At 40.4% G+C, this 26,229-nt stretch overlaps 1 protein-coding gene and 1 long non-coding RNA gene across 4 annotated transcripts in view; one reads left to right on the forward strand and one right to left on the reverse strand.

The window, feature by feature from the left end:
- Positions 1-350: 350 nt before the first annotated feature.
- LOC114103438 (uncharacterized) lies at positions 351-5,268 on the reverse strand. Its single transcript, XR_003584673.2, has 2 exons — positions 4,573-5,268; positions 351-2,876 (listed from the first exon to the last, which is right to left on the reverse strand). It is a non-coding gene; the product is annotated as an uncharacterized lncRNA (long non-coding RNA).
- Positions 5,269-5,782: 514 nt separating this feature from the next.
- The window catches only part of Mapkapk5 (MAPK activated protein kinase 5), a 33,508-nt gene continuing 13,061 nt past the window's right edge, over positions 5,783-26,229 (forward strand). For 2 of the 3 annotated variants that reach the window (XM_027949156.3, XM_034636780.2), the window contains exons 1-6: positions 5,783-5,976; positions 16,628-16,701; positions 17,320-17,395; positions 18,092-18,189; positions 19,149-19,257; positions 21,994-22,089. In XM_027949156.3, the coding sequence (XP_027804957.1) occupies positions 5,941-5,976; positions 16,628-16,701; positions 17,320-17,395; positions 18,092-18,189; positions 19,149-19,257; positions 21,994-22,089 (489 nt within the window). In that variant the 5' untranslated portion in view covers positions 5,783-5,940. Of the gene's footprint in view, positions 5,977-16,627; positions 16,702-17,319; positions 17,396-18,091; positions 18,190-19,148; positions 19,258-20,833; positions 20,924-21,993; positions 22,090-26,229 lie in introns of all 3 variants that reach the window. The other variant, XM_027949155.2, reaches the window with a different exon arrangement.

A 26,229-nucleotide genomic window follows, 5' to 3' on the forward strand; every position in this document is an offset into this window, starting at 1 on the left:
ATATGAAGTCATGAGGGTGGGTCCCAGTGATGGGATTAGAGCCCTTATAAGAAAGTAAGAGAATGCAGAGGTCTCTGTGAGGACACAGTGAGAAGGTAGCTATCTATCTGCAAGCCAGGAAGTGGGTCCTCACCAGGAACCAAATCTATTGGGACCTTGTTCTTGAACTTCCCAGTCTCCAGACCTATAATAAATGTCTGTTGTGTTAGCCACCCAGTCTATGGTATTTTGTTTCAGCAACCTGAGCTAAGCAAGAGAGACCCATTTTATGTGCAACGCTGATTTTGATCTTTGCTGAAGATCAAAAACTATCAAGTCCCAGTTTTTTGTTGTGAAATGATCCTCACAAATTATCTTTTCACATTTTATTATAAGCAGAAGAAACCACACAGTGATTTTTCCTCCAGTTTGCAAAAACATCTTACTTACTGGCAGTATCCTTATTTTTTACCAGATTTGTCCAAAAGAATTCAGGTTTTCTCTAATATAGTCCTCAAAAACCTGTCCAGTCTCTGTCTACCACCTGGTTCCAAAACTTCCATATTTCAGGGGGTTGTTATGATATTACCATTTCTAGGTACCAAATTATATATTGCATGGCAAGTTACCCCCAAATTTAAACTGTAAAACAACTTTGTTGTTGCTGAGGATTGAACCTTGGGCCTTGCACGTGCCAGCAAGCACTTGCCACTTAGCTATATCCCCAACCCTGAAATGACCATTTTTAATCTGTTTCTGTGGGTGAGGGGGAAACTGGGCAGGGCTTAGCTAGATCTTCTGGCTCAGGGTCTCCCATTTGGCCACAATCCCCAAAGGCTCAACTGAGGCAGGGTCCTTTCTAAGCTCACTCACCTGGCTAGTGGGCAGGCCACTGGTTCTCTGGCAGCTGGTGGGCCCTTCCACAGGGCAACACTGGTAGACTGAAAATATTGTCCCTAAATTCATGTCTACCCAGAAACTCAGAATATGATTCTATTTGTAAACTGGGTATTTCCAGCTGTGATTAATTTGACATCATACTTAACTAAGGTGGGCCTTAAATCCAATGACTGGTATCCTTATAAAAAGAGACATAGAGGGGCTGGGGATGTGGCTCAAGCGGTAGCGCGCTCGCCTGGCATGCGTGCGGCCCGGGTTCGATCCTCAGCACCACATACAAACAAAGATGTTGTGTCTGCCGAAAAAACTAAAAAATAAATATCAAAAATTCTCTCTCTCTCTCTCTCATCTCTCTCTTTAAAAAAAAAAAGAGACATAGAGAGAAAAACAAAGAATACCAAGTAGAGAGAGAGACAGAGATTGCAGCAACAAGCCAGAGAATGCCAAAGATTGCCTGGAGTCACCAGAGGGAAGAAGTCTTCCTTAAAGGGAGCATGGCTCTGTCAACACCTCAATTTTAGACTTCTAGCTTCTAAAACAGTGCTGTTTTAAGGCACCACTTTGTGATAATTTGTCATAGCAGCCTTAGGAAACTACTAATGCAGCTCACAGATTGGGTGAGATGGTGCATACCTGTAATCTCAGAGACCCAGGAGGCTGACACAAGAGGATCACAAGTTTGAAGCCAGCCTTAGCAACTTAGCAAGAGCCTGTCATAAAATAAATAAAAAAGGGCTATTGGTGTAGCTCAGTGATAGAGTACCCCAGGGTCCACTCTCCAGTACAAAACAAAACTGTAGTGCATAGGTGAGCTGGGTTCCCTCAGAGCAAATAAGAAAGAAAGAAAGAAAACACCGAAGACAAAAGATAGAAGCCATAGTCTTCCTGTAAACTAATCTTGGACATGATACCTAAGCACTAAAAGCAAGCCACTAGAACCAGTCCACATGCATGATGAGGAAATTACACCAGGAAATGAATATCACGGGAGGGTATTGGCTGCCTACCAGTCACCTAACAAGAAAAAAGTGAATGAACTTCAGTGAAAGAAAACCTCTCCTTCCTTTGGGCTCTGCCTTCTCCATTCACTGAGTACTTAAACAAATATTAAGTACCTGCAATGGGCTGGGTGTTGGAGATATGACAAATAAGACAGATAAGATTCTTTCCCTGTTGATATTATTCACAATCTAGTGGAAGAGAAGGTCACTAAACATTAAAAAACAAATATATCAATAAAAATTGTGATAAGCACAAGGAAATAAGTTATGAGATTAAAATAGAAACATCTGATTTATACTGGGAAAGAAAGGTAAAGGCTAGGTATGTCTGGAAAAAAAATCAGTATTCAGAATGAGGCTGAAGAAAGTAGAAATTGGGCTGTGTGTTTTGGCAGAGAAAAGTGGAGTTTCTAGTAGAGGAAAAGCAGGTGCAAATAAATCAGTAAGCTGCGCAGCTAGACTAAGCTCTGCTTGAGGGTTTATATTCACCTTATGTATTAATTATGTAGCACAGTGCCTGGCACAGGCAGGAATCTGAAAATTCCTTCTGGAATGAGCGAGTGAATCAAGGCCACCTTCTATTTCCTGTTATGAATAATGTCAATTGAAGTCACTTAGAAATTTTCTCCTAAAGTTCACTGTTCTTATTCACATTAGGCAGGATAGGCAAAGCTGCTATAACAAAAAGAGTCGAATTAAATAAAAACCTCAACACCACAGAAGATTATTATTATTAGTTTTTTTTTTCCTTTGAAAATAACAGTTCTGAGTGGACATGCAGGTTGGCGAGATAGGTTCTCCACTCAGGAATCTTCAGTCTTGAGGAGTTTTGTCTTTTCCAGAATCTGGTGGTTATTTGCTTCCAGCTGGCAGAGAAAGAGGCTAGAGGAGCACCTGTTGAAGGTTGTTATGAGCCAGGCCTGGAACATGTGCACACCTCTTCTATTCACTTTTCATTGGAAGCACACAGGCACAGGTCTACACTTATCATGAGGGCTGAGGAATACAGTGTAGGTGGATGGTCAACAAAGAGAACAATAATTTAGATGGACAACTCTTCTACACACAATATTCAATTACTTATTTGATTTATCCTCTGGTATAACTCACAAGAACTTCAAATTAACCTAGAAAGTAAAGAACTCTGGATTGCTCACCCTCACCCCCATCAAGTCTTTCAGGAAACCTCATGATCCATCCATCCATCCATCATTAAGCCAAGTACATGGAAATTACCCTTAACTCATTTCTTTTCCTCACCTTCTCCATCTAATTTTTCTGGAAATCCTGTCAATACTATCTCCAAAATATATCTTAAATCTACCTTCTCTCTCCAACTTAACTGCCACCACCTTCTTCAAACATCATAAAGACCTCTCATTTGGATTATTCCAACAGCCTATAGCTCTTTATGCTTCCAACTTAACTGCCAAAATTCTATTCTCTATATGGCTCAGAGATATTTTAAAACATAAGTCTGATCACATTAATCTCTAGTTTAAAACTTTCCAGTGATTTAGAATAAAATCCAAAATAAAATCCTAATGCAAAGCAGCCCCTGCCCACCTCTTTACCATCATCCTTCATCACTCTCCTTTTACTGGCTCTACTCCAGCTACAATGTTGTTCTTGTAAAACCAGTTAAGGCCTGAACACATCTGGGCATGAATTCCTTAAATAACCTAGTGCCTGTCTTTCAGGAAAACCCTCCAGAATGCACTCAAGGACTCCTTGAAACTGGCTTTTCAAGAATGGACACAAGCTGGGTGTGGTGGAACATGCCCATAATCCTGAGGCTGAGGCAGGAGGATGGTGAAGTTAAAAACCCACCTCAGCAAAAGCGAACCTGTCTCTAAATAAAATAAAATAAGATACAAAATAGGGCTGGGGATGTGGCTCATGGCCGAGTACCCTTGAGTTCAATCCCCAGTATAAAAAACAACAACAACCAAAAAACAGATACAGGGGGGCACTTCTGTAACCCCACTGACACAGGAGCCTGAGGCAGGATGATTGCAAGTTCAAAGCCAGCCTCAGCAACTTAGCAATACCATTTCAAAATTTAAAAAAACTTTAAAAAGGGCTGGGGATCTGGTTCAGTGGTTAAGCAATCCTGGGTTCAATCCCTGGTACCCTCTTCTCCCCTCCAAAAAAGTGGACACAAACAGAAGAAGCCAGGCAGCATATTTGGTCAAAACCCCCATCTGGAATGTGGAACTACCCCTGAAAACAAACATGCCACGTATGAAGAAGTATATTGACTATTTAGCTTGAGCAAAAGAACCCCCAAATTCCTCCCTCTCCTCATCCAATCAGTAAATAGCTTGCCCCCTCTCCCTTTCTATAAATTCCAGGTACCAAAATGCTGGGAAGATATAGGAGCTTATAGCTCCTGGCCTCCTGTTGGTTGACCATACACAAAAAAGTCTTTTTGCAAAAAATTGGTGTCACTCTTGGCTTCTATGCCGGTCAAGCAGTGATCAGCATACTTGCTGCTCTTTAAACACCTTTAACTTATTTCCACTTAAAGACTTTTGCATTTGCTGTTCCTTCTGCCCCCAAATCTCTTTCACGGATTTCCAAAGGCGAACTCTTTCTCCTTTCCTCAGAGGTATCGGTTTCAATGTTACCTCCTGAGAGACCTGGCCTGATCATATAATAAGCAGTAGTCCCCCCAACCGGTTGTTCTTACCTCGGCATCCTTTTCATTTTCTTCTTAACACCACACTGTATTATTCCGTTTATTGTCTCCTTACTTCTCCAGAAAGGTCCATGCGCAGGTGCCATGCCATGTTCTCGTTTCTCTAGGGCCTGGGAAGCCCGGCGCAGTGGTGCTCAGTAAATAAAGTGAGCAAATAAAGAACAATCAACAGGTAATGAGCTAAAGCTCCTGTAAGATCGTTCGACAGGTTCCTGGTATAAAGACCACAAACCTAGGTTCCAATTCTGTCTCGACCACTTCTCCGCCGTGCGCAGGAGAGTCGGCCCTGGGTCTCAGATACCATATCTGTAAATGGGGCATAAGAACAGACTTACCTCACAACACAAAAAGATAAAAGGAGGCAATGGGAGAAAAGAGATTGAAGGAAGCTTAACGTTCCGTAAATGGAGCAATTGCTGCCCTTATATAGGACGCACAATTCCTTCCTTTGCATCAACTGAGACCCATCCAGGCCTCAGTTCCCTCCTTGTCATGAGCTGCCACTCTTTGCACAGGTTGTTTCTGGAAGTAGGAGATGGAAGGATAGCCCCGACACTTTCGCAGACACTGCCTTCCAGCCACAGCCTTCACAGGCCCAGTCCGGTCGGGCCGCCTCCTGCGTCATTAGCGCGGCGCCGGCGCAGCGGAAGGCCCCGGGACCTGTCTAGTGAGCGGCGCGTCTTGAGGAGGCCAGGCGAGTGCCTGCATGTCACCCGCGCGGGTCGGGGGTGGCTCGGAAACCCCAGCGGACGGCTGCGAGGGGCGCGTGGAGTCCTGGGGTCACGGAGCCCGGCGGCCAGAGGGGCGACCCGGAGCACCTGCTGGGCACAGCGCCGGCGGGCAGCCGGCGGGGCTGCCCGGCGCGGGTGTCCCGGCGATGTGTGGCGCTGAGGCGGCGGCGGGAGCAGTGGCGGCGGCGGCGGCCTCGGCTTCGGGTCGGTGCCGGCGGCGGAGGCGGAGGCGCAGGCTCCTGTTCAGGACCTGGCGAGCCCGGGCCTAAGCCGCGTCCCCGCGAAGCCCTTGCACAGAGCCTCGGGCCGAGGCCTTCCTCGCCTCACCCTGCCCCGGGAGCCCGCTTCCCCGGCCGGGGATGAGGCCGGGAGGCGACCGCGCGGGGCCCAGCACAAAGGTTTGTCTCCAGGGGCCGCCGCCTCCGCCGCTGCCGCCGCCGGCCTAGAGCCGCCCGCCGAAGCCGAACCGGCGCCGGGCCCCTCATCCCCGCCGGTCCCCACTGGCGGCTGCTGCCCGACTCCCCGAGGCCCAGGGTCGCGAGCTCCCAGCCCTTTGCTCCCTCCGCTGCTAGGGGACCCGGCAGCTGCGCAGCCTCCACCGCTCTTGGCTGCGGGGGCCCTGCGAACCATGTCGGAAGAGAACGACATGGAGAAAGCCATCAAGGTAAACGGGGGCTGCCACCTCGCTTCTTCACTGTGGTTTTCTCGACTCCAGCCTCAGAAGGTGGAGAGAGTTCGGAGTGAGAGGTTTCTTGGAGCACGTTTGACAGCCCTGGGGCAAAGTGTGTGTGTGCCTGTGTGTGTCTAAGTGTGTGTGTGTGTGTGTGTGTGCGCGCGCGCGCGCGCACGCGTGTAGGGCGGGATGCCCGACTCCTTCCAGTTTCCCTGGTTAATGAGATTGCACTCGGCTAGACTGAAGTTGAGTGGCGTGGAGGGCCTGCATTTCCATCCCTCCCAGATGGCTCCAGCATTTGCTTCCAAGTGGTCTGCTGCAACAACAGCTGGAGAGCTGCCTTTTACCCACCCCTCCTGATGCTGTTGACAGAAGTCGGCCTCTTGGAAATCTGCAGTTTCAGAAGAAAGTGGTTTGCCTTACTACAGAACCTGCCCTTTGGGGGAATAGTTTGTTCTTTTCCGTGCTTTCTCCTCCCCTTATTTTTTTCTTCCCTAGGGAGCACTGAAATTATTTAGGAAGAGCTATTAGTGTGTCTTAGGTCATAGTGCTCTGTTATCCAAGAGAAAAGCACATAACTGTGAGTGTGTTCTAAAATGACCCAAATAAAATGATAAAGTTTTCTGAACCTACTTTTTTATTTTTTATTTTTTTCCTTCACTTTTAGCAGGCAAACTTTCCACACTAAAGGCCGGTCATCTGTCTTGTCAACTGTAGCAGGAAATTAGTTATGTAAACTGAACACTGAAGCTTAACGTTTGATGTATTACTTATTTTACAATGTTAAGCCAGCCCAGTGTATTGAAGAATTTCATTTCCCTTGAGGGAAAAGCATCTCTTCCTAGATTTGGGATTTTTTTTTCCCTCTTCAAGATACTTTATACAGTTACTGTTACCAACAACTCTTTTTTTTTGGTACTGAAGATTGAACCCAGGGACACTTAACCAATGAGCCACATACCCAGCCCTTTTTTATATTTTATTTAAGAGACAAGGTCTGCTAAGTTGCTTCTGGTTTTGTTATGTTACTGAGGCTAGTTTTGAATTCACCATCCTCCTGCCTGAGCTGCTAGGTTTACAGACGTTTAACTCTGTGTCCAGCTCCATCAACTGTTGTTGATGGACATTTATCTTATTTATGTATATGTGGTGCTGAGAATCAAACCCAGTGCCTCACACATGTGAGGCAAGCACTTTACCACTGAGCCACAACCCCAGCCTTGAGATGTTTTTATAGAATTCATCTATCATTCCAAAGAAACTTAATATTTTAAAGGAGGTATCAATTAGAAACACATACATTAAGGAAGATCAAATTTTAAATAATAAATGTGTACGAAAAGACTGCTCTGAGCTGGCGCTGTGGCGCACGCCTGTAATCCCAGTGGCTCTGGAGGCTGAGGCAGAAGGATCTCAAGTTTAAGGCCAGCCTCAGCAAAAGCAAGGCATTAAGCAACTCAGTGAGACACTATCTCTAAATAAAAAACCAGGGCTCAGGATGTGGCTCAAGTGGTAGCATGCTCACCTGGCATGCGTGAGGCACGGGTTCGATCCTTAGGACCACATAAAAATAAAGATATTGTGTCCACCTAAAATTAAAAAAAAAAAAAAAAGGGCTTGGGGATGTGGCTCAATGGCCAAGTGTCCCTGAGTTCAATCTCTGGTACCCCCAAAGAAAAAAAGCCTGCAGACTCATTTTTTTTTTCTTTTGGTTCAGATTTTATTGTTATGATTTGCTGCCTGAAGTTATATATTTGGGTTGTGCACCACAACATATATGGTGGATTTTTACATTCAACAAGTATTTGCTTTTGTGTCAGGTGCAGGCACAAGTAGTATGAGCCAGATTCTTAGCTGTCCCTGCTCTCCTGGAGCTTATGTTGTAGATGGTGTATTTAGGTAATAAACGTTGCCAGGTATTTATAATTAAGAAATATAGAAAGGGTGAGTAGTACTATTTTGACTGGTCAGGAAAGGTGTTTCTGAGAAGGTAATACTTGTTCATACTCTGAAGGAAATGAGAGAGCAAGCCACCATTGTCTCAAGGAAGACTATTACAAGCAGTAGGAATAGCAAGTACAAAGGTCCTAAAGTAGAAGCAGCCAGTGTGATGTAGGAAGAGCAGGGTACTGGGATTCAGTGGGTCAGTGTAGGTGATATTAGAGAAAAGTAATGGGAAGCAGAACATTTAGGGCCTTGCAGGCCATTAGGAGGGGAGCTTTGGGAGAGTTTTGAGCAGAAAAGGGTCATAGTTTTAGTGGACAGTTATATAATTGGGGTGGCAATGTTAATGGTTGTTAATAGTTTCTCAGGTTAGAATCAGGAGTTAAAATCCCAGTCTTGCCACTTATTAGCTGTATATCCTTATGTCAGTCACTTCACTTCTCTGTCCCTTAGTTTCTTTTCTATAGAAAGGAGATAAAAGCACTCCCCAGCTCACAGAAATATTTGGAGGATTAAATGGGCAGTTATGCCTAAATGAGCTTATAGAAATAATTAAGAGGGAGAGCTCGATGAATATTAGCTCATAGAAATTGAAGTGTAGTTGTAGTTTTCTTGTTGACTATTGCCCCATTTGTCAGTCTTCCTATTAATCTGGACTTGTCAAACCAACACAATTTTGTTTGACAACCAGTGGTGACTAGGATGTACTCCTTGGGAAGCAAGCCAACAGAACATCAAATCAGAGCTTTTGGGTCTGTTGCATTGTTTTGAATTTATTTTGCTTTTTGGAGGCAATCTCATCAAATAGTGAGCACTGAGACCGGTGTAGTTCAGCTGGCAAAGCTTTTTTCCTGGATTCTAACTGTTGCACTTGAACTTCTGTTGCCTGCCAGAGAGTGGACTAATTGGGCTTTAAGATTTCATCCTATTACTCTTTTTAATATTTTTAGATGGACACAATATTTTTATTTCATTTGTTTGTTTATTTATTTATTTAGTTAGTTTTCAGTGGACACAACATCTTTATTTTTATTTTTATGTGGTGCTGAGGATCGAACCCAGCGCCTCGCGCATGCCAGGCAAGCGCGTTACCGCTTGAGCCACATCCCCAGCCCTCACTTGTTTATTTTTATGTGGTGCTGAGAATTGAACCCAGTGCCTCACACATGCTAGGAAGCACTCTACCCCTGACCCATAATCCCAGACCCATTATCCTATTACTCTTAAAATGTTAGACCAATACCAAGTTCTTACATCTGAGGGCTCTGTTATCCCACCTTTGTTATTATTCCCATAGCTCTATGACTTCACTCCTTCTAAGACATTTAGCTACACCTCAGAAAGAGAATCTTTGGATTACAGATTCTTACATATTACCTACTATTGTATATAGTGAATTGCTAATATGTGATGAACTTAGTGAAAATTCATTTCCTTGGTTTAAAAAATATTTTGAAAAGCTATATAATTTGCATATTGTAAAATTCCAATGACAGTGTATTCATTCCTTCTTAGAAAATTTAGAGAGTTCTTGAGCCATATCAGAATTCAGTTTAGAACATTTCCACCTCACTTCTAGGAAGTTCCTTCTGCCTGTCTGTAGTCAGTCCTTGCTCCTCTTTCTCATCCCAGACAATCACTAGTGTGCTTTGTAGGCTGAGACAGGAGAATGGTGAATTCAAAGCCAGCCTCAGCAACTTAGTGAGACCCTAAGCAACTCAGAGAGACCCTGTCTCTAAATAAAATACAAAATAGGACTGGGGATGTGTCTCAGTGACCCAGTGCCCCAGAGTTCAATCCCTCGTACCCCCCCCCCATAAATAAATAAAACTCATGTTACTGTAGTTTGCTGTCTTTAGAAATTCTAAATTAATAAAACTTTACAATATGTAATCCTTATGTGTTTGGCTTCTTAGCTGAACACTTTTGAGGTTTGTCTCTGTTAGCACATATTTTAGTATTTCATTCCTTCCTCTTGTTGAGTAGCAGCCTTTTTATTAGTCCTTTTTAAAATTGTTTTTCTTAGTTGTAGATGGACACAGTATCTTTATTTTATTTATTTTTATGTGGTGCTGGGGATTGAACCCAGTTCCTCATGCATGCAAGGCAAGTGCTCTACCACTGAGCTACAACCCCAGCCCTATTAGTCTTTTTTATCCATTCCCAGTTCATGGACATTTAGAGTGCTTCAGTTTTTAGCTGTTAGTAATGAAATGATAAAACTGTACACATTTTTATGTGATCATATGTTTTAATTTCTTTTGGTTTGTCACCTTGGTATAGAATTCCTGGCTAGCATGGTAGTTTATGTTTAATTTTTAAAAATATCTTTTAGTTTTAGGTGGACACAATATCTTTATTTTATTTTTATGTGGTGCTGAGAATCAAACCTAGTGCCTCACGCATGCTAGGTGAGCGTGCTACCACTAGAGCCACATCTCCAGCCCTAATTTTTTAAAAATATTTTTTTTAGTTGTAGATGGAGACAATACTTTTGTTTGTTTGTTTATTTATTTTTTTGTGGTGCTTAGGACTGAACTCAGTGCCTCACACATGCGAGGCAGCACTCTGCCACTGAGCCACAACCCCAGCCTTTACATTTAATTTTTAAAGAAATTGTCAAACTGTTTTCCAGAATGGTTGTGTCATTATTATATGTTTACACCAGGACTGTTTGAGTGTTCTGGTTCTTTGATCATTGTAACAAATATTTAGGCTTATAAATTTTCTATTTTAACTGTTTTGGTGGGTATGTGGTAGTTTCTCATTTTGGTTTTAATTTAGATTTCTGAAATGACTGATAATGTTGGGAATCTTTTCGTGTGCTCATTTGCCATTTGTGTATCTCTTCTGGTGAAAAGTCTATTCAAATCTCGTGTGCATTTTAAAACCAGATTGTCTTATTCAGTTGTAAGAGTTCTTTATATACTTTGAGTATACTCGGAGCATATAGTAGAGTATACTCTAATATGGTTGACTATCTTTTAAAAAATTTTTTGTTGTTGTTGTCAGTAGATCTTTTTATTTATTTATATATGGTGCTAAGGATCGAACCCAGGGCCTTACACATGCCAGGCAAGCACTCTACCACTGAGCCACGACTCCAACCTGGTTGAATATCTTTTTATATACCACTTTGTCATTTTTGAGTTTTTTTCTTGTGAACTGTATTCAGATCTTTTTGCCCATTTTTAACTTGGGATGTTTGTCTTATTGAGATTTTGAAGTTCCTTATAAACTGAATAAAAGTCATTTTTCAGATATATGATTGGCAGATATTTTCTACCAGTTTACGTATATCTTTTCACTTTTTTGATGTACTTGTTTGAAGTGCTGGGGACTGAACCCAGGACCTTGTGCATGACAGTTAAGCACTTTGCCACTAAACTACATTACCAAACTCTCTCTTGTCGTTTTTAATGTTATATTTGAAGAGCAAATTAATTTTGATGAAGTCCAATTTAGCAGAATTTTTTCTCTTATGAATTTTTTCTCTTATCCAGTAAGATTTCTTACTCAAGAAATCCTTGCCTAATCCAGGGTTACTAGATTTTTCTCCTGTATGTCCTTTCTTCCCCTTTTCTCTGCCCCTTCCTCCTTCTTTCTTTTTTCCTTTCCTTTTCATGCTAGAGATCAAACCCAGGGCCTCATGCACACCAGACTAGCACTCTGCCATTGAGCAATATGCCTGGCAGCCTCACTCTTTTTTTTTTTTTGAGTACTGAGGATTGAATTCAGGGGCACTAGGCCACTGAGCCACATCTCCAGCCCTATTTTGTATTTTATTTAGGCAGGGTCTCACTGAGTTGCTTAGCACCTTGCTTTTAATGATGCTGGCTTTGAACTTGCAATCCTCTTGCCTCAGCCTCCCAAGCTGCTGGGATTACAGGTATGCGTCACTATGCCCAGCTGGCCCCTCACTTTTTTATTTTTTTATTTTCTTAGTTGTAGATGGACACAATACCTTTATTTATTTGTTTATTTTTATGTGGTGCTGGGGATCAAACCCAGTGCCTCACGCATGCTAAGCAAGCGCTCTACCACTGAGTCACAGCCCTAGCCCTAGCCCCCTCACATGGATATCCAGTTGTTCCAGGAGCGGTTGTTGTTCTTCATCTTTTTTTAATTTATTTTTATTTGTTCTACTTAGTTGTACTTCACAGCAGCATGCACTTCAATTCATCGTACACAAATGGATTGCAACATTTCAGTTCTCTGGTTGTACTTGGTGTAGAGATGCACCATTTGTGCAATCATACATGTACCTAGGGTAATGATGTCCATCTGATTCCACCATCTTTCCTACCCTCATAACCCCTTCCTACCCTCCCCTTTGCCCAGTCCACAGTTCTTCCATTCTTCCCATGCCCCAGCATCATAGATCAGCATTCACTAATCAGAAAACATTCAGCCTTTAGTTTTGGGGGATTGGCTTACTTTGCTTAGCATAGTATTCTCCAACTCCATCCATTTACCTGCAGATGCCATAATTTTATTCTCTTTTAATGCTGAGTAATATTCCATTGTGTATATATGCCACAGTTTCTTTATCTGTTCTTCTATTGATAGGCATCTAAGTTGGTTCCACAGATTAACTATTGTGAACTCAGCTGCTATAAACATTGGTGTGGCTATGTCACTATAGGGCCTTGCACTATAGTATGCTGATTTTAAGTCCTTTAGGTATAGACCAAGGAGTGGATAGTTGGGTCAAATGGTGGTTCCATTCCTGAGGAATCAGGAGCAGTTCTTCTAAAGACTCTCTTTTGCCCATTGAATTACTTTGCCATCTTTGCTGACAATCAGTTGGTCATACATATGTATTATGCATTCTCAGATCTATAATGTTGATCAATATGATCTACTTCTGCCAGTACTATACTGATTTGATTACTGAAATGTAGTAAGCTTTCAAATTGAGTAATATGAAAACCAGCTTGTTGTTTTTTTCAAAATTGTGTTGGCTATTTGAGTTCTTTCTAATTCCAAAAAAGTTTTGAATCAACTTGTCAATTTCTACAGAAATGTCTCCTGGGATTTTGATGTTTGTCTGGGGACAACTGCCATCTATCCATGAACATGGTATAGCTCTCTATTTCTTTTTCTTTTTCTGAGGTGGAGGGTAAGTATCAGGGGTTGAACTCAGGGCATTCAAACACTGAGCCACATCCCCAGCCCTATTTTGTATTTTTATTTAGAGACAGGATCTCACTGAACTGCATAGTGCCTTGCTTTTGCTGAGGCTGGCTTTAAACTTGAGATCCTCCTGCCTCAACTTTCCTTGCTGCTGGAGTTACAGGCATGTGGCACCATGCCTGGCTATAGCTCTGTATTTCTTTAAAACTTCTTCAGTTTCACTTAGCAGTGGTTTTCAGTTTTCAGAATTTTTTTTTGCATATTTATATATTTTTTGCATATTTATATATAGCTTCTTATATTTAGTAATGCCTAGATTAAACTGAAATGTATCTTCCCTGTGGTATGCTGATGTCTCTGCTTAGTTTTTATTTCTATTTTTTTAAAGTTTATTTTTGTAGTTGTAGATGGACAGCATGCCTTTATTTTATTTGTTAATTTTTATGTGGTGCTTAGGATTGAACCCAGTGCCTTACACATGCTAGGCAAGTGCTCTGCCACTGAGCTACATCTCCAGCCCTCTGCTCAAATTTTTTTAAATATGTTCTTTTTAGTTGTAGTTGGACACAATACCTTTATTTTATTTACTTATTTTTTATGTGGTACTGAGGATCGAACCCAGGGCCTCACACGTGCTAGGCAAGCTTTCTGCCGCTGAGCCACAACTCCAGCCCTCAAATTTTTAAATTCTTAATTTCATTTGTGTTGTTAGCCAGACTTTTGGTGGGTTCTATTTATGGGTGTTTACCTTGGTTGTCAGCCTGTGATTTTGACAGTGGTCTTGAAATAATTTGAGCTTCTAAGGTTTTTAATCTCTTGATCAACTTGTGTGTTGTCTTAGAGAAATGCTCCAAGATTATAACTGATGCCAGGAATGGTGGCACATTCCTGTAACCCCAGGTACTTAGGAGGCTGAGGCAGGAGTGCAGCAAGTTTGAACCAGCCTGGGCAACTTTGTGTGACTGTCTCAAAATGAAGAGGTAGAGTGACTCCCTAGCATGGGTGAGACCCTGGGTTCAGTCTCCAGTTTCAGGGGGAAAAAAACCAAAACAGATTATTACAACCAGTTCTGAGTTCTCCTTGGGCTTTCAATTTTCCCTGGCCTCCTCAAGTCTCAACTAGTCCATGTGTAATTTCCCAGTCAGACAAGGTTTCTGGAGAGCTTGTCTTGGACTTTCTGTAGCTCTGTGTCAGTGTTTTCTCATTTAATCTCTGGATGTTCTGCATACCTAACAAGGATCTTTGTCTTGGGCTAGCAAAACTATCCATTCCCACCAACATTCACCACTTTTAGTGGGTAGCGCCATGAATTTTCTTCCTGCTTCAAACTGAGTCTACTCCCTAGGGCAGCAAAACCACTAATTTTCATAGCCAGCTCCATGCTGAGAAACTAGCATCATCACCAACTGATTGTGCTTTAGGCAGTGAGAATCAAAGGGTAGGGGATTGCTAGAAACCAGGCTGGAAGGGGGTTATTACGTGGACCCCTAGAGGAGTTTTAAGAATATGTGCTACTCAGTTTGTTTGGTTTACGTTGTCCAGAAGTCATTGTTTTTGACAGCTTTGTCTTAATTTTAAATATATTCTTTGTGGCAAGGAATTGCCTACCTCTTCATGCTGTGAGCACAAGAATTTCCTTTTTTTTCCTAACTGTTGAACTTCAGAGAATGCCTAAGGTCCACATCAGATAGAGACAAAAGTGCGAATAGGATACCAATGCCTAGCCTCCATCCCAAGCCTGTTGTATCAGAATCTCTTGTGAAGGACCTTGGCTTTGGATAGTTTAAAAACAAAACAAAACATCAACAAAAAAACCCTCAGGTGATTGTGATGGGCAATTACTGTTGAGAACCAAGGTCTAGAACTTGGTCTGGAAAAGCAAGCTTTTTCTGTAAAGGGTTGCCTGGGAAGTGTTTTAGGCCTCATGGCCATAGAGTCTCTTTATCACAGTTCTTTTTTTTTTTTAATATTTATTTTTTACTTTTTTAAGTGGACACAATATCTTTAGTTTACACTTATGTGGTGCTGAGGATCCAACTCAGTGCCTCAACCATGCTAGGTGAGCACTCTACCACTGAGCCACAGCCACAGCCCTTTATCACAGTCTTTAGCTCAGTAGTTGCAGTGTGAAAACAGCCACAGACTCTACTGAAGTAGATGTGGCTGTGTGCTAGTAACTTCTTTATAAAATCAGGCAGTGGCTGAATTTTCCCAAGAGCTTAATTTGCTCACCCTTGGCCTAGGAGCACTCTCCAAAGTTATTTCAGGTGTTTATATTCATGTTAATTTAAGGTAATGAAAGTATTTCTTAGTAAAACTGAGCCAATATGTTTGTCATTGATGTCTTTAAAGAATTAGTCCTTGGGCTGGGGTTGTGGCTCAGTGGTAGAGCGCTTGCCTAGCGCGTGTGGGACCCTGGGTTTGATCCTCAGCAGCAGGTTAAAAAACAAATAAAATGAAGGTATTGTGTCCAACTACAACTAAAAAATAAATATTAAAAAAAGAATTAGTCCTTAATTTCCTTTAGTAAGGTGGGTTTTATTTTATTGTGTTATTTTGGTTCTGGGGATTGAACGTGAGACACTCTACCAACTGATATATATCCCCAACCTTTTTTTTTTTTTTTAAATGTTGAGACAGGGTCTTGCTAAGTTGCTGAGGCCGGCCTCAAACTTAACATCCTCCTATCTCAGCCTCCTGAGTCACTGAGATTACAGACTTGAGGCACTGAGCTTGGCCAATAAAGTGTTTTAACTGATACATACTTTCCGGTCTTTGTTACTAAAATATGTGAGAAAATGTACCAACTACACACAGTCTAGTTGAGAGGTGTGAATGTGTTGACTTAATGAAATTTTTGCATTGACTAGTGTTTGTGGCACCATCAACAAAGATTCATGAATTAGATCTGGGGCAGATAGGAGGTGTAAGAAAAATAGGATTCAAAATCAGGAATATAAAGAGGTCTGGCAGTGCTTGTTTTACTGCTATGAAATCAAGTGTCAAAACTCGGTCAGAGTCTCCAAGTTGAGCTTTCCTGGCTGTCAGGTAGAATGCACAATGGTGAGTATTGTGGGGAATTGGTCCAACAACTTATTTTCAGTTCTGCGACTTGAACAACTATTTAAGGATATAGGTCTCTATAGTATAACAATACCTGACAGTCTTTCTGAAATCATAGAAAATACACTTGAGTAATTGCTTCATTTTTATTTTGTAGTGCTGGGGACTAAATGTAGGTTCTTGGATATGCTAGACAAACACTCTACCACTTACCTATAGCCCCATTTTGAAAGAACCTTTCCTCCCAATTCAAAAAAGCAATGATTGTCTACTTGAATAAAACTTGTAGAGAGCTGGGTGATTTGTTTATTCCAAAATCTGTGCCTTACTGGAAAGCAATGACTATGAACCATTTAAAATAAAATGTGTAATTATAATCTATATTTTCTCTTAGAAGATGAGATGCTGAATCTTAGTTCTGCTGTCCCACCTCTGCTTAGTTATTCAGCTTTTTAATTGGGGGATCATTCTCTGCCCTCTCTCTTTTTAATTTTAATAGGAGACCTCCATTTTGGAAGAATACAATATCAATTGGACTCAGAAGCTGGGAGCTGGAATCAGTGGTCCAGTTAGGTAAGAGACCCATGTGAGAATTGTGGCAACTTTGTTCTGAGCAGGACCATTTGAAATATGTTCTGAATTAGAAGTATCAGATATGCCAGATTTGAGAAATGACCTTAAGTTAACAAGTAGAGGATTTTTGTTTGTTTGTTTGTTTGTTTGTTTTTGTTTTTTGATGCTGAGATTGAACCCAGATCTTCAGGCATGCTAAGCACATGCTCTATCACTGACCTCATTCCTAGCTTCTATTTGAGGTTTTTTCTTTTTTCAGGGTCAGTAATTGAACCCAGGTCCTTGGGCATCCTAGGTGAGCACTCTGCCACTGAGCTAAATCCCCAACTCCTTGAGGTTAGGTCTTTCTTTCATGCATCTAAAAATGTAGTCAAGTGTCCAAGTCACATGCTGTGTAATTCAGAATCATTTAGGATGAGATTGTGGAGCCACTATGAGAGTCATTTGTACCCAGGAGAGGCCACTATTTCTTCATTGGCTCATTGTGGCAAGTTGATGTCATGCATTCAGGAGCTGTGACTTGGGCATCTGGGAAGAAGAGTGAGACGCCTCTGGAATTAATTTTCACTGTAACATAGATGATCACTGATTGTTTTTTTTCTCTCTCTCCAAATCTAGAGTCTGTGTAAAGAAATCTACCCAAGAACGGTTTGCACTGAAAATCCTTCTTGATCGTCCAAAAGCTAGAAATGAGGTATGGTCCTGTATTGCCTTGACTTGCCTTGAAGTGCCTAAGAATTGTTCTTTTACAATTAAGGCAGCTTCCTGGAGAGAATACAGAGATACATGAAGCATTTTATGTCCTATTCCTGTTATCATTATTAAGTTATTCTAGATCTGTCCACATGGAAACTGTTAGTAGAGTCTTTTTTTTTTCTAATCATCCTGACATATTCGGTTTACTTCAGTTTTTGCTTATTGAAAATTGCACTTGAAGGATGGAGATAAAATAGGCTGAGGAAGGACAAGTTGAATGTTGTATATAAAAGTGATGCTGCAGGAGGACTTGAGGATGTTCCTAGTTTTTTAAAATATACACTGATTTAAAATTATCTGGATGCAGTGATAATATGCTATTAATGCGTGCAGTGAGGGATTTACTTGTGTGCTTAGAGAGATGGAGTGTTTTCTGGAATGAGTTATTTGCCCAATTTTTTTTTTTTTTTCATTTGCTAATAGGATTGTAGAAAGTAAGTCTGTTAGTGAGATTTTATTTATGGAAAGAGCATTAAGGAGATAATCTGTGAAAACAACATCATTCCCAGTGATAAGCCTTTTTACTAAAATAGGCTTATCCCTTGTACCCAGTATGGTCAGTTTTTGGTGGGAAGTTTGGAGAGCAAATGTTAGCACCACTTTGTACAGAAACATTTCCTCTGTTCTCTTTAAGGTACGCCTGCACATGATGTGTGCCATACACCCAAATATAGTTCAGATTATTGAAGTGTTTGCTAACAGTGTACAGTTTCCTCATGAGTCCTGTCCCAGGTAAGACTACATAGGATCATCATCACATATCCATTTGTAGGCCAAGGTGTAGCAGAGTCTTCCTTTCTTTTATGCATTCTTTCCCCTCCGTCTGTCCTTTTCTCCTCTACTCCCTTTGAATTTTGGGAAAATATTAAACATTTGCAGGAGCAGACAGAATTATAATGTTTCCCCAAGTGGTCATCACTCAACCTCAACAATTAGCATCTCAGAGGCAGTCTTGTTGCAACTACTATCCACTCTCAAAATATCCCTGATTTCTTTCTTTTTTAAAGAAAGCACTTAATGTGGAATTTCTATAGATTCTATTTCTAATCAGTGAAAGGGCCCTAAATGTTATTCTAGGTGAAGTCTTAGACACTGATATAGCAAAAAGCCCTGTTGCTTAGTAGGACTTTTCCTTGAAGGAGAAGTAAAAATGATTCTTTTAGTTGCCAAGTGTTTGGCTAACATATTTAATGACATTCTGAGTCTCTTCTTGGAAATTCTTTGGGGAGACCTAGGTGTAAATCCATCATCACAGCAATGTGAAAGGCACCCAGGAGAGGCATCAGTGAAACATTCTGAGCTTTATATAGGAGGGGAGCTGTTTTGGAGGCTGTGTGAAGTGAAGGCCAGGGCTTGAAAAGGAGGGTAGGAATTTTACAGATGGAGAATGAAGATGGAATTTTAAAAACAAATGGAAAATCAAATGATTATTTCTCACAACTGTGCTCTGTTGGTGAAAGCATTTGGCTGGAAGCTGGAAGCATTTATATAAAAGGATGGTAACCAAAATTCATGGGATTTTTTGTTTGTTTGTTTTTTGGTTTTTGGTTCTGTTTTTTTTTTTTTTTCTCCTTTAAACGTAAGAATTTTTGTTCTTATTTAGTAGTTGTGTTACCCTGGACTTAGGAAGTGGTTATACACTTTTATTTTTTTTTTTTTTTAACTTAACAAAATCAAATGCTTTCAAACAGGGCTCGACTCTTAATTGTAATGGAGATGATGGAAGGGGGAGAGCTATTTCACAGAATCAGCCAGCACCGGCACTTTACAGAGAAGCAAGCCAGCCAAGTAACAAAGCAGGCAAGTTAACCCCGGGTACCAATCAAACTGCCAACAAAGTTGGTTAACAAGCACAATTCATTAGGGGAAATAAAAGAAAGCTTAAAGAAAAGCTCTATTTGACTTCACATTGCCTGCTTTGTTATGTAATCAGAAAGAATATCTTAACAGGAGAAATGTGACTCCTTTTACTCTATGGGGGGAGGACTGTATTCTTAATTGTTGTCAGTGTTTTCCTGAGGCCTTTTGTATGATTTAAGTAAACTATGAAAGGAAGATAATTTACCTCCTTTATCTCTTTTAATATCTTTGGATATCTAGCTTCTAAATACTATTATTAGACTTTTGAGTTCAAATGCTGTTGATACCACCTGAAGATTGTATGGTATAAAATCTGTTGTAAGATAACGGTACAGAAGACGCTTCCTGCACATGAGTCAGCTTCCTCACATTTCTGCAGATTTTTCTAAGATCTTTGGGGCTAGGGTTGTGGCTCAGTGCTTGCCTAGCATGCATGAGGCATGGGTTCAATTCTCAGCACCACATAAAAACAAAATAATGTGTTCATCTAAAACTAAAGATACATAAATAAATAAATAAATATATATTTTTTAAAAAGAGCTTTGTAATTCTGGGTCATTCCTAGTTATTTTCTTTATCCTGACATCACATTTTATTGTTATAGAAATAAATTATGTTACAAACAGTAGTAGGACTCTAATTGGTACTAACCTCTTCTAGAGGTGAAAAGCTAAAAGCTCAAGGTCTACCTTCAGACTAGGCAAGCAGGGCAAAGAAAAGTGGGAAGCACAGCCTAATTAGGCTTTAATGAAAAGCACTTCCAAATTTTCTTGGGGCATTTTGCAGGCATTTTTGGACACTTTCTTTCTGATTGATTAGGGAGGAACTGATATTTGGATTGCTGAAAATTCCACCTAGAATTGAAGAACAATAGAATTATTCTTTGTATTTGTTTCTTAAAATTACAACTTTTATTTTTTAAATATTAGGACTAAAGAATGATCTCTGAAAGTCTTCTGTAAAACAAAAGCCCCTCAAGTTTATACAAACAGGCAACATTTTCAACAAGTAAGATGAGCAAATTGGAATATCAGTTGGAAAAAACCAGCCAGCTGGTTTGAAGGCAAAGCCTTCCATTCAGCTTCTTAGAGAGTGCCACTTTCCTAAGCCCGGTCCTGCCACTGCCCTGGTGGGGGAACCTGTGCCTGCTGAAGATTGCCCAGCTCAGCATTTCCTCTGCAGTGCCTATTACATCTCAGATGAATAAAAATGGGAACATTTCATTTTTTCATTTCTTACAGGATGTAACCATCAGTTTATTCTGGCAAAATATTGTTTTACTGGCATATTTTTCTTTTGGTCTAGCAAAATATAGTTTGCAATTAAACTAAGCTTAATTTCATTTCTGTTTCTTGGTACCTCAAGCCTTTATTAATTTCTGCTTTGAAATGGAAACTGACCACATTTTTAATTGACTTTAATGAAGGATTGTTTTTAAACACCTCTTTCTCTATACTAGGGACATTAAATATTGTTCTTTTCTAAGAGGTGGCTGCTCCACTGTGTCCTTTTTCAGATAGCTCTGGCTCTACAGCACTGTCACTTGTTAAATATTGCGCACAGAGACCTCAAGCCTGAAAATCTCCTTTTCAAGGATAACTCTTTGGTAAGAAATCTTGCTTTTCTGCATTTTAGTGCTTCTACTCTTAACATAACTCAGGAGTGGCTATGTCTGTGTTTGGGTGCTCCTAATCCATGGTGAAGAGGCTTTAGGACAAAGTGCTTCTGATAGCTTATTTCTTCCATTTGTCCCATTAGAGGAGGGAGGCTCAGAGGAATTGTACCAACCCCTGGCATTAGTAATTTTGGATGATACCAATATGTGTTTGTGGGACTTAGGATTTTTAATATTATTTAAAGGGCTTTTGGGAAGGGGCAGGCGTTTGTATGCTGTTATACATCACCTTGAAACTTGGAACAGTTTCATTTGTTGTTAACTCTGATAAGGTGTGTGTTTCCCTTCAGTCCTGCCCCTTGCCCCCTGCACTATGTCCTACCACCTAAGTTGCTCTGGCTGTCATAGAGCTTAGGACTGATGTTCAGAGTGAAGCAGTGTCCTGGACTGGTGAGAGTTGGTGGGCCTACAGAGCAAGGGGGCAGCAGGCTAAGCTCTTGATTTTAGAGCTGCATTTCCAAGTTATAAAACAAGGCTAGCTAGGTGAGTAGGAAGAAATTCCTCTTATTACTAAGAACAATCCCTGAATATGAATCCTTGTCTCCAGAGCTGGGTACATATTATCTACAGGCTTAGGTATCAGATTTCATCCAGAAACCTGTAAGGGCTCAGGGTAACATGTCTTGGACCTGAACTTTCCGGGTTATTTATATTTTTTTCTTTTTTTAAGTTGTAGATGTTCACAATGACTTTGCTTTCTTTCTTTCTTTCTTTCCTTATTAGTTGTTGATAGACCTTTATTTTATTTATTTATATATGGTGCTGAGAATCGAACCTAGTGCCTCACACATGCCAGGCAAGTACACTACCACTGAGTCACAGTCCCAGCCCTATTTATTTATTTTTTTGTGGTGCTCAGGTCGAACCCAGTACCTCACACGTGCCAGACAAGCACTCTCCCATTGAGCTATAGCCTGAGCCCTGAATTTCCCTTTAATATATACTGAGAACTCTGGAGTAGTGACACCAACCCCCCACCCACCTTTTTTTGTTAATTTCAGGATGCTCCAGTGAAGCTGTGTGATTTTGGATTTGCTAAAATTGACCAAGGTGACTTGATGACACCTCAGTTCACCCCTTATTATGTAGCACCTCAGGTAAGCATGTGCTCTTTCTTCCCAATAATGTGTTACTAAACTGCCATAGACTTATGTCCCTTCTGTTCTATAGCAAAAGTAAGCTTGTGCTACAGACGTCAGCTTCAGAAACCTACAAATTGCTTCATTTGGTTTAGATACTTCATTCTTTTAAAATCAACTTTTACTGAGGTTGATTTAGAGGTATGATTTATAAACAGTAAAATGCTGTGGTCGTGTGTCTCTGGGGAATATATTCCAGAACCTCCTAAAATCAAAGATAAGACCCAATCCCTATATGTACTCTATTTTTTCCTACACACACACACACCTTTGATAAACATTAGCCTTTTCACTTAAAGGAAGCACTTCATGGCTTCTCTTTGACATCTCTGAATTGTCAGCATCAGTACTCTTTCAGTTTGTGGCTGGGCTGTTATTATGTTATTATGCTTGAACACAAGCACTGTAGTACTGAGATAACAGTTGGTCTGGTAACCAAGCTAGCTACTAAGTTTCTCTAACAAGCAGATGGATAGTGGATATGCTGGACAAAGGAGTGACTCAATCCTAGGGTGGATTGAGCAAGATGGCCCAAGACAGTGTAAGATTTCATCACACTATTCAGAACTGTGCACAATTTAAAATTCATGAATTATTTCTGGAATTTTCCATTTAATTTTTTGGACTGTGGTTAACCTCAGCTAACCTCAATTGAAATTGCAGAAAGTGAAAACACAGATAAAGGAGACTACATGGAAATCTTCATTGTGGTAGTGGTCATGTGGAATACGTATTTGTCAAAATTCATCAAATTATACCTAAATAGGAGTACAGTAGTCTCCTAACTAACCCTGGCCTCGGGGAAACACTGTTCTGCTTTCTGTCATTGGTTAGTTAAGCCTGTTGTCAAATTTCAGAAAAATGGAATCAAGGACTTTTCACATTTGACCTCTTGTGCTCAGCATGTTTTGAAGGTTGGTTCATGTTGCTGTGTTTATCAATAGTTAGTTCCCTTTTATTGTAAGTCCATGATAGGGCCAGACTACGTTTGTTTTTCTGTGCACAGATTGATGGCCATTTTGGATTGTTTCCTGTTTTTGACTGTTATGAATAAAGCCGCTAGGAACATTCATTTGCAGGTTTTGGGAGCCATGATTTTCTACCCCTAAGTAAGTACTTTTTAATAATTTTTCAGTACTGGGTATTGGGCCTAGGGCCTCACACTTGCTTATCAGGTGCTCCACCACTGAGCTACAGCCTCAGCCCTTTATACTTTTTAATTTTGAAACAGAATCTTGCTAAGTTGCCCAGGCTGGCCTCAAACTTGCTCTTGCCTCAGCCTCCTGACTAACTGGGATTATAGGCATTAACCACCACACTTGGATTTTGGGGGGCTGCTTTGACTATGATTTATCCATGTTGTTGCATGTATCACTAATTTATTCCTTTTTATTCTTGAAAAGGATTCTGTTATATGATATAACCATGATTGGTTTATCCATTCGTCTATTGATAGATTTTTTTTTTCCATTTTCTTGCTGTTACAAAAAAGCTCTTATAAACATTTGTATAGTTTTATTTCTTTTTCTTTTGGGCAAACTCCTAGAAGTGGAATGGCAAGATCGTGTGGTAGGTGTATGTTTAACTTTTTTAGAAACTACCAAGTTGGCCAGGCACTATGACACACATCTGTAATCCCAGCTGTTCAGGAGGCTGAAGCAGTATTGCAAGTTGGAGGCCAACCTGGGCAACTGCCTCAAAATAAAAATTTAAAAAGGTTTGGGGATGGTAGTCGTAGAACACTTACTTTGCATGCTCAAGTCCTTGGGTTCAATTTCCAGTATCGCAAAAAAAAGAAACTAAATTGTTTTGCAAAGTGACTGTATCATTTTACATTTCTACCAGCAGTGTATGAAAGTTTTAGATCTTCTATATTCTCACCAGCATTTGTAATGGTGATTCTTTTTAATTTTAGCCACTTCAGTGGATGCGGAGAAGTATTTCGTGTGGTTTTAATTTACATTTCTCTAATAACTAATGATGTTGAACATCTTTTCGCATGCTTCTTTTCTTCACTGAAGTATGTGTTCAATTTTTTCTCATTTTTTAAATTGAAATTTTTGTTTTCTTATTTTTAATTTTGGTTTTTTATATATCTTGAATATAAATCCTTTATTAGATATGTACTTTGCAAAGACTTTCTTCCAGTCTGTGGCTCATCTTTTTTTGGGGGAGGTGTGGTGGGTATCGGGGATTGAACTTGGGGGCACTTAACTACTGAGCCGCATCCCCAGTCCTGTTTTGTATTTTATTTAGAGACAGGGTCTCATGGATTTGCTTAGTGCCTCGCCGTTGTTGAGGCTGGCTTTGAACTTGTGATCCTCCTGCCTCAGGCTTCTGAGCTGCTAGAATCACAGGCATATGCCACTGTTCCCGGCTATCTTTTCATTTTTTAGCGGTCTTTTGAAGAGCAGATTTAATTTGATGAAGACCAATTTATCAGAATTTTTTTTAATGTCCTATGTTTTTGGTTTCCTATGTAAAATCATTGTTTAATTCAAGATCACAAAAATTTTATACCATGTGTTCTTCTAGAAATTTTATATAGTTTTAGGTTTTATATTTAGGTCTGTGATCCATTTGAGTTAATTTTTGTATACATTATACATTATAAGGTATGAACCCAAGTTCACTTTTTTAATTTTTTTTTTTTTAACATTTTGCTTTAGTTGTAGTTGGTTGGACACAATACCTTTATTTTATTTTTATGTGGTGCTGAAGATTGAACCCAGCGCCCCACACTTGCTAGGCAAGCGCTCTACCACTGAGCCACAATCCCATCCCCTCAAGTTCACTTTTTAAACTTCACTTTTTTCAAAGGTTGTCTTTCCTCTACTGTATTGTTTTTGAATCTTTGTCAAAATTTGGTCGAACAATCCTGTTATGCCACCACACACTTATCTATAATCCCAGTGACTCAGGAGGCTGAGGCAGGGGGATTGAAAGTTTGAGACCAGCCTCAGCAGTTTGGTGAGACAATGTCTAAAAATAAATAAATTTTTAAAATAAAATTTAAAAGGGCTGGAGATATAGCTTAGTGTAAAGATCCCCCCCTCCCCGGTACTGCCCCCTCCCCAAATAATTTCAACATTTATGTATGGGTTTATTTCTCAAATCCCCATTGATCTCTTTTATTTTTTTGTTTTTTGCAGTTGTAAATGGACAGAATAACTTTATTTATTTTTTTAATGGGTTGCTGATGATCAAACCCAGTGTCTCACACATGCTAGGCAAGTGCTCTGCCGCCGAGCTACAGCCCCAGTCCCCCATTGATTTCTTTATCTGTCTTTACTCCACTATTGCAGTGTTTTGATTACTGTAGATTTATAATAATTCTTGAAATCAGGTAGTCTTAGTGTACTTCTTTTTCAGAGTTGTTTTGGCTGTTCTGATTTTTTGCATTTCCATATGAACTTAAGAATTCACTGTTAATTTCTGTTTAAAAAGTCTGCTGGGATTTTGACTAGGGTTGTTTTAAGTTCAATCTGGGAACACTGACCCCTTAATATTAAACCTTTCACCCTTGAGTAGATTGTATCACTTCATTTGTTTTTGTCTCATAATTTCTCTCAGAAATATTGGTGTAAGCTAGGTGCATTGGCGCATGCCTGAAATCCCAGTGTCTTGGGAGGCTGAGGCAGGAGGATTGTGAGTTCCTAGCCAGCCTTATCAACGGCAAGAAGCTAAGCAACTCAGTGAGATCCTGTCTCTAAATGAAATACAATAAAAGGCTGAAGGATGTGGCTCGAGTGGTTGAGTACCCCTAAGCTCAATCCCTGGTATCAAAAAGACAGAAAGAAAGAAAAAAAGAAATACTTGTGTAGTTTTCAATATAGTATTTTTTGTTTTTGTTTTTTGTAATGGGTATTGAACCCAGGGCCTTACACATGCTGGGCAAGAGCTCCTAGGCTGGGATTGCATTCCCAGCCCTTTTGATTTTATTTTCAGGCAAGTTCTTGCTAAGTTGCCCAGGCTGGCCTTGGACTTGATCCAAGAGCCTCAGCCTCCCGAGTTGCTGGGATTACAGGTGTATGCCATCATGCCTGGCTTTTCCCATCTTTTTTTTTTTTTTTTTTTTTTTTTAAAGAGAGAGAGAGA

The sequence above is a fragment of the Marmota flaviventris genome, chromosome 1 (assembly GCF_047511675.1).
Source record: "Marmota flaviventris isolate mMarFla1 chromosome 1, mMarFla1.hap1, whole genome shotgun sequence".
In the NCBI taxonomy this organism is placed as follows: domain Eukaryota; kingdom Metazoa; phylum Chordata; class Mammalia; order Rodentia; family Sciuridae; genus Marmota; species Marmota flaviventris.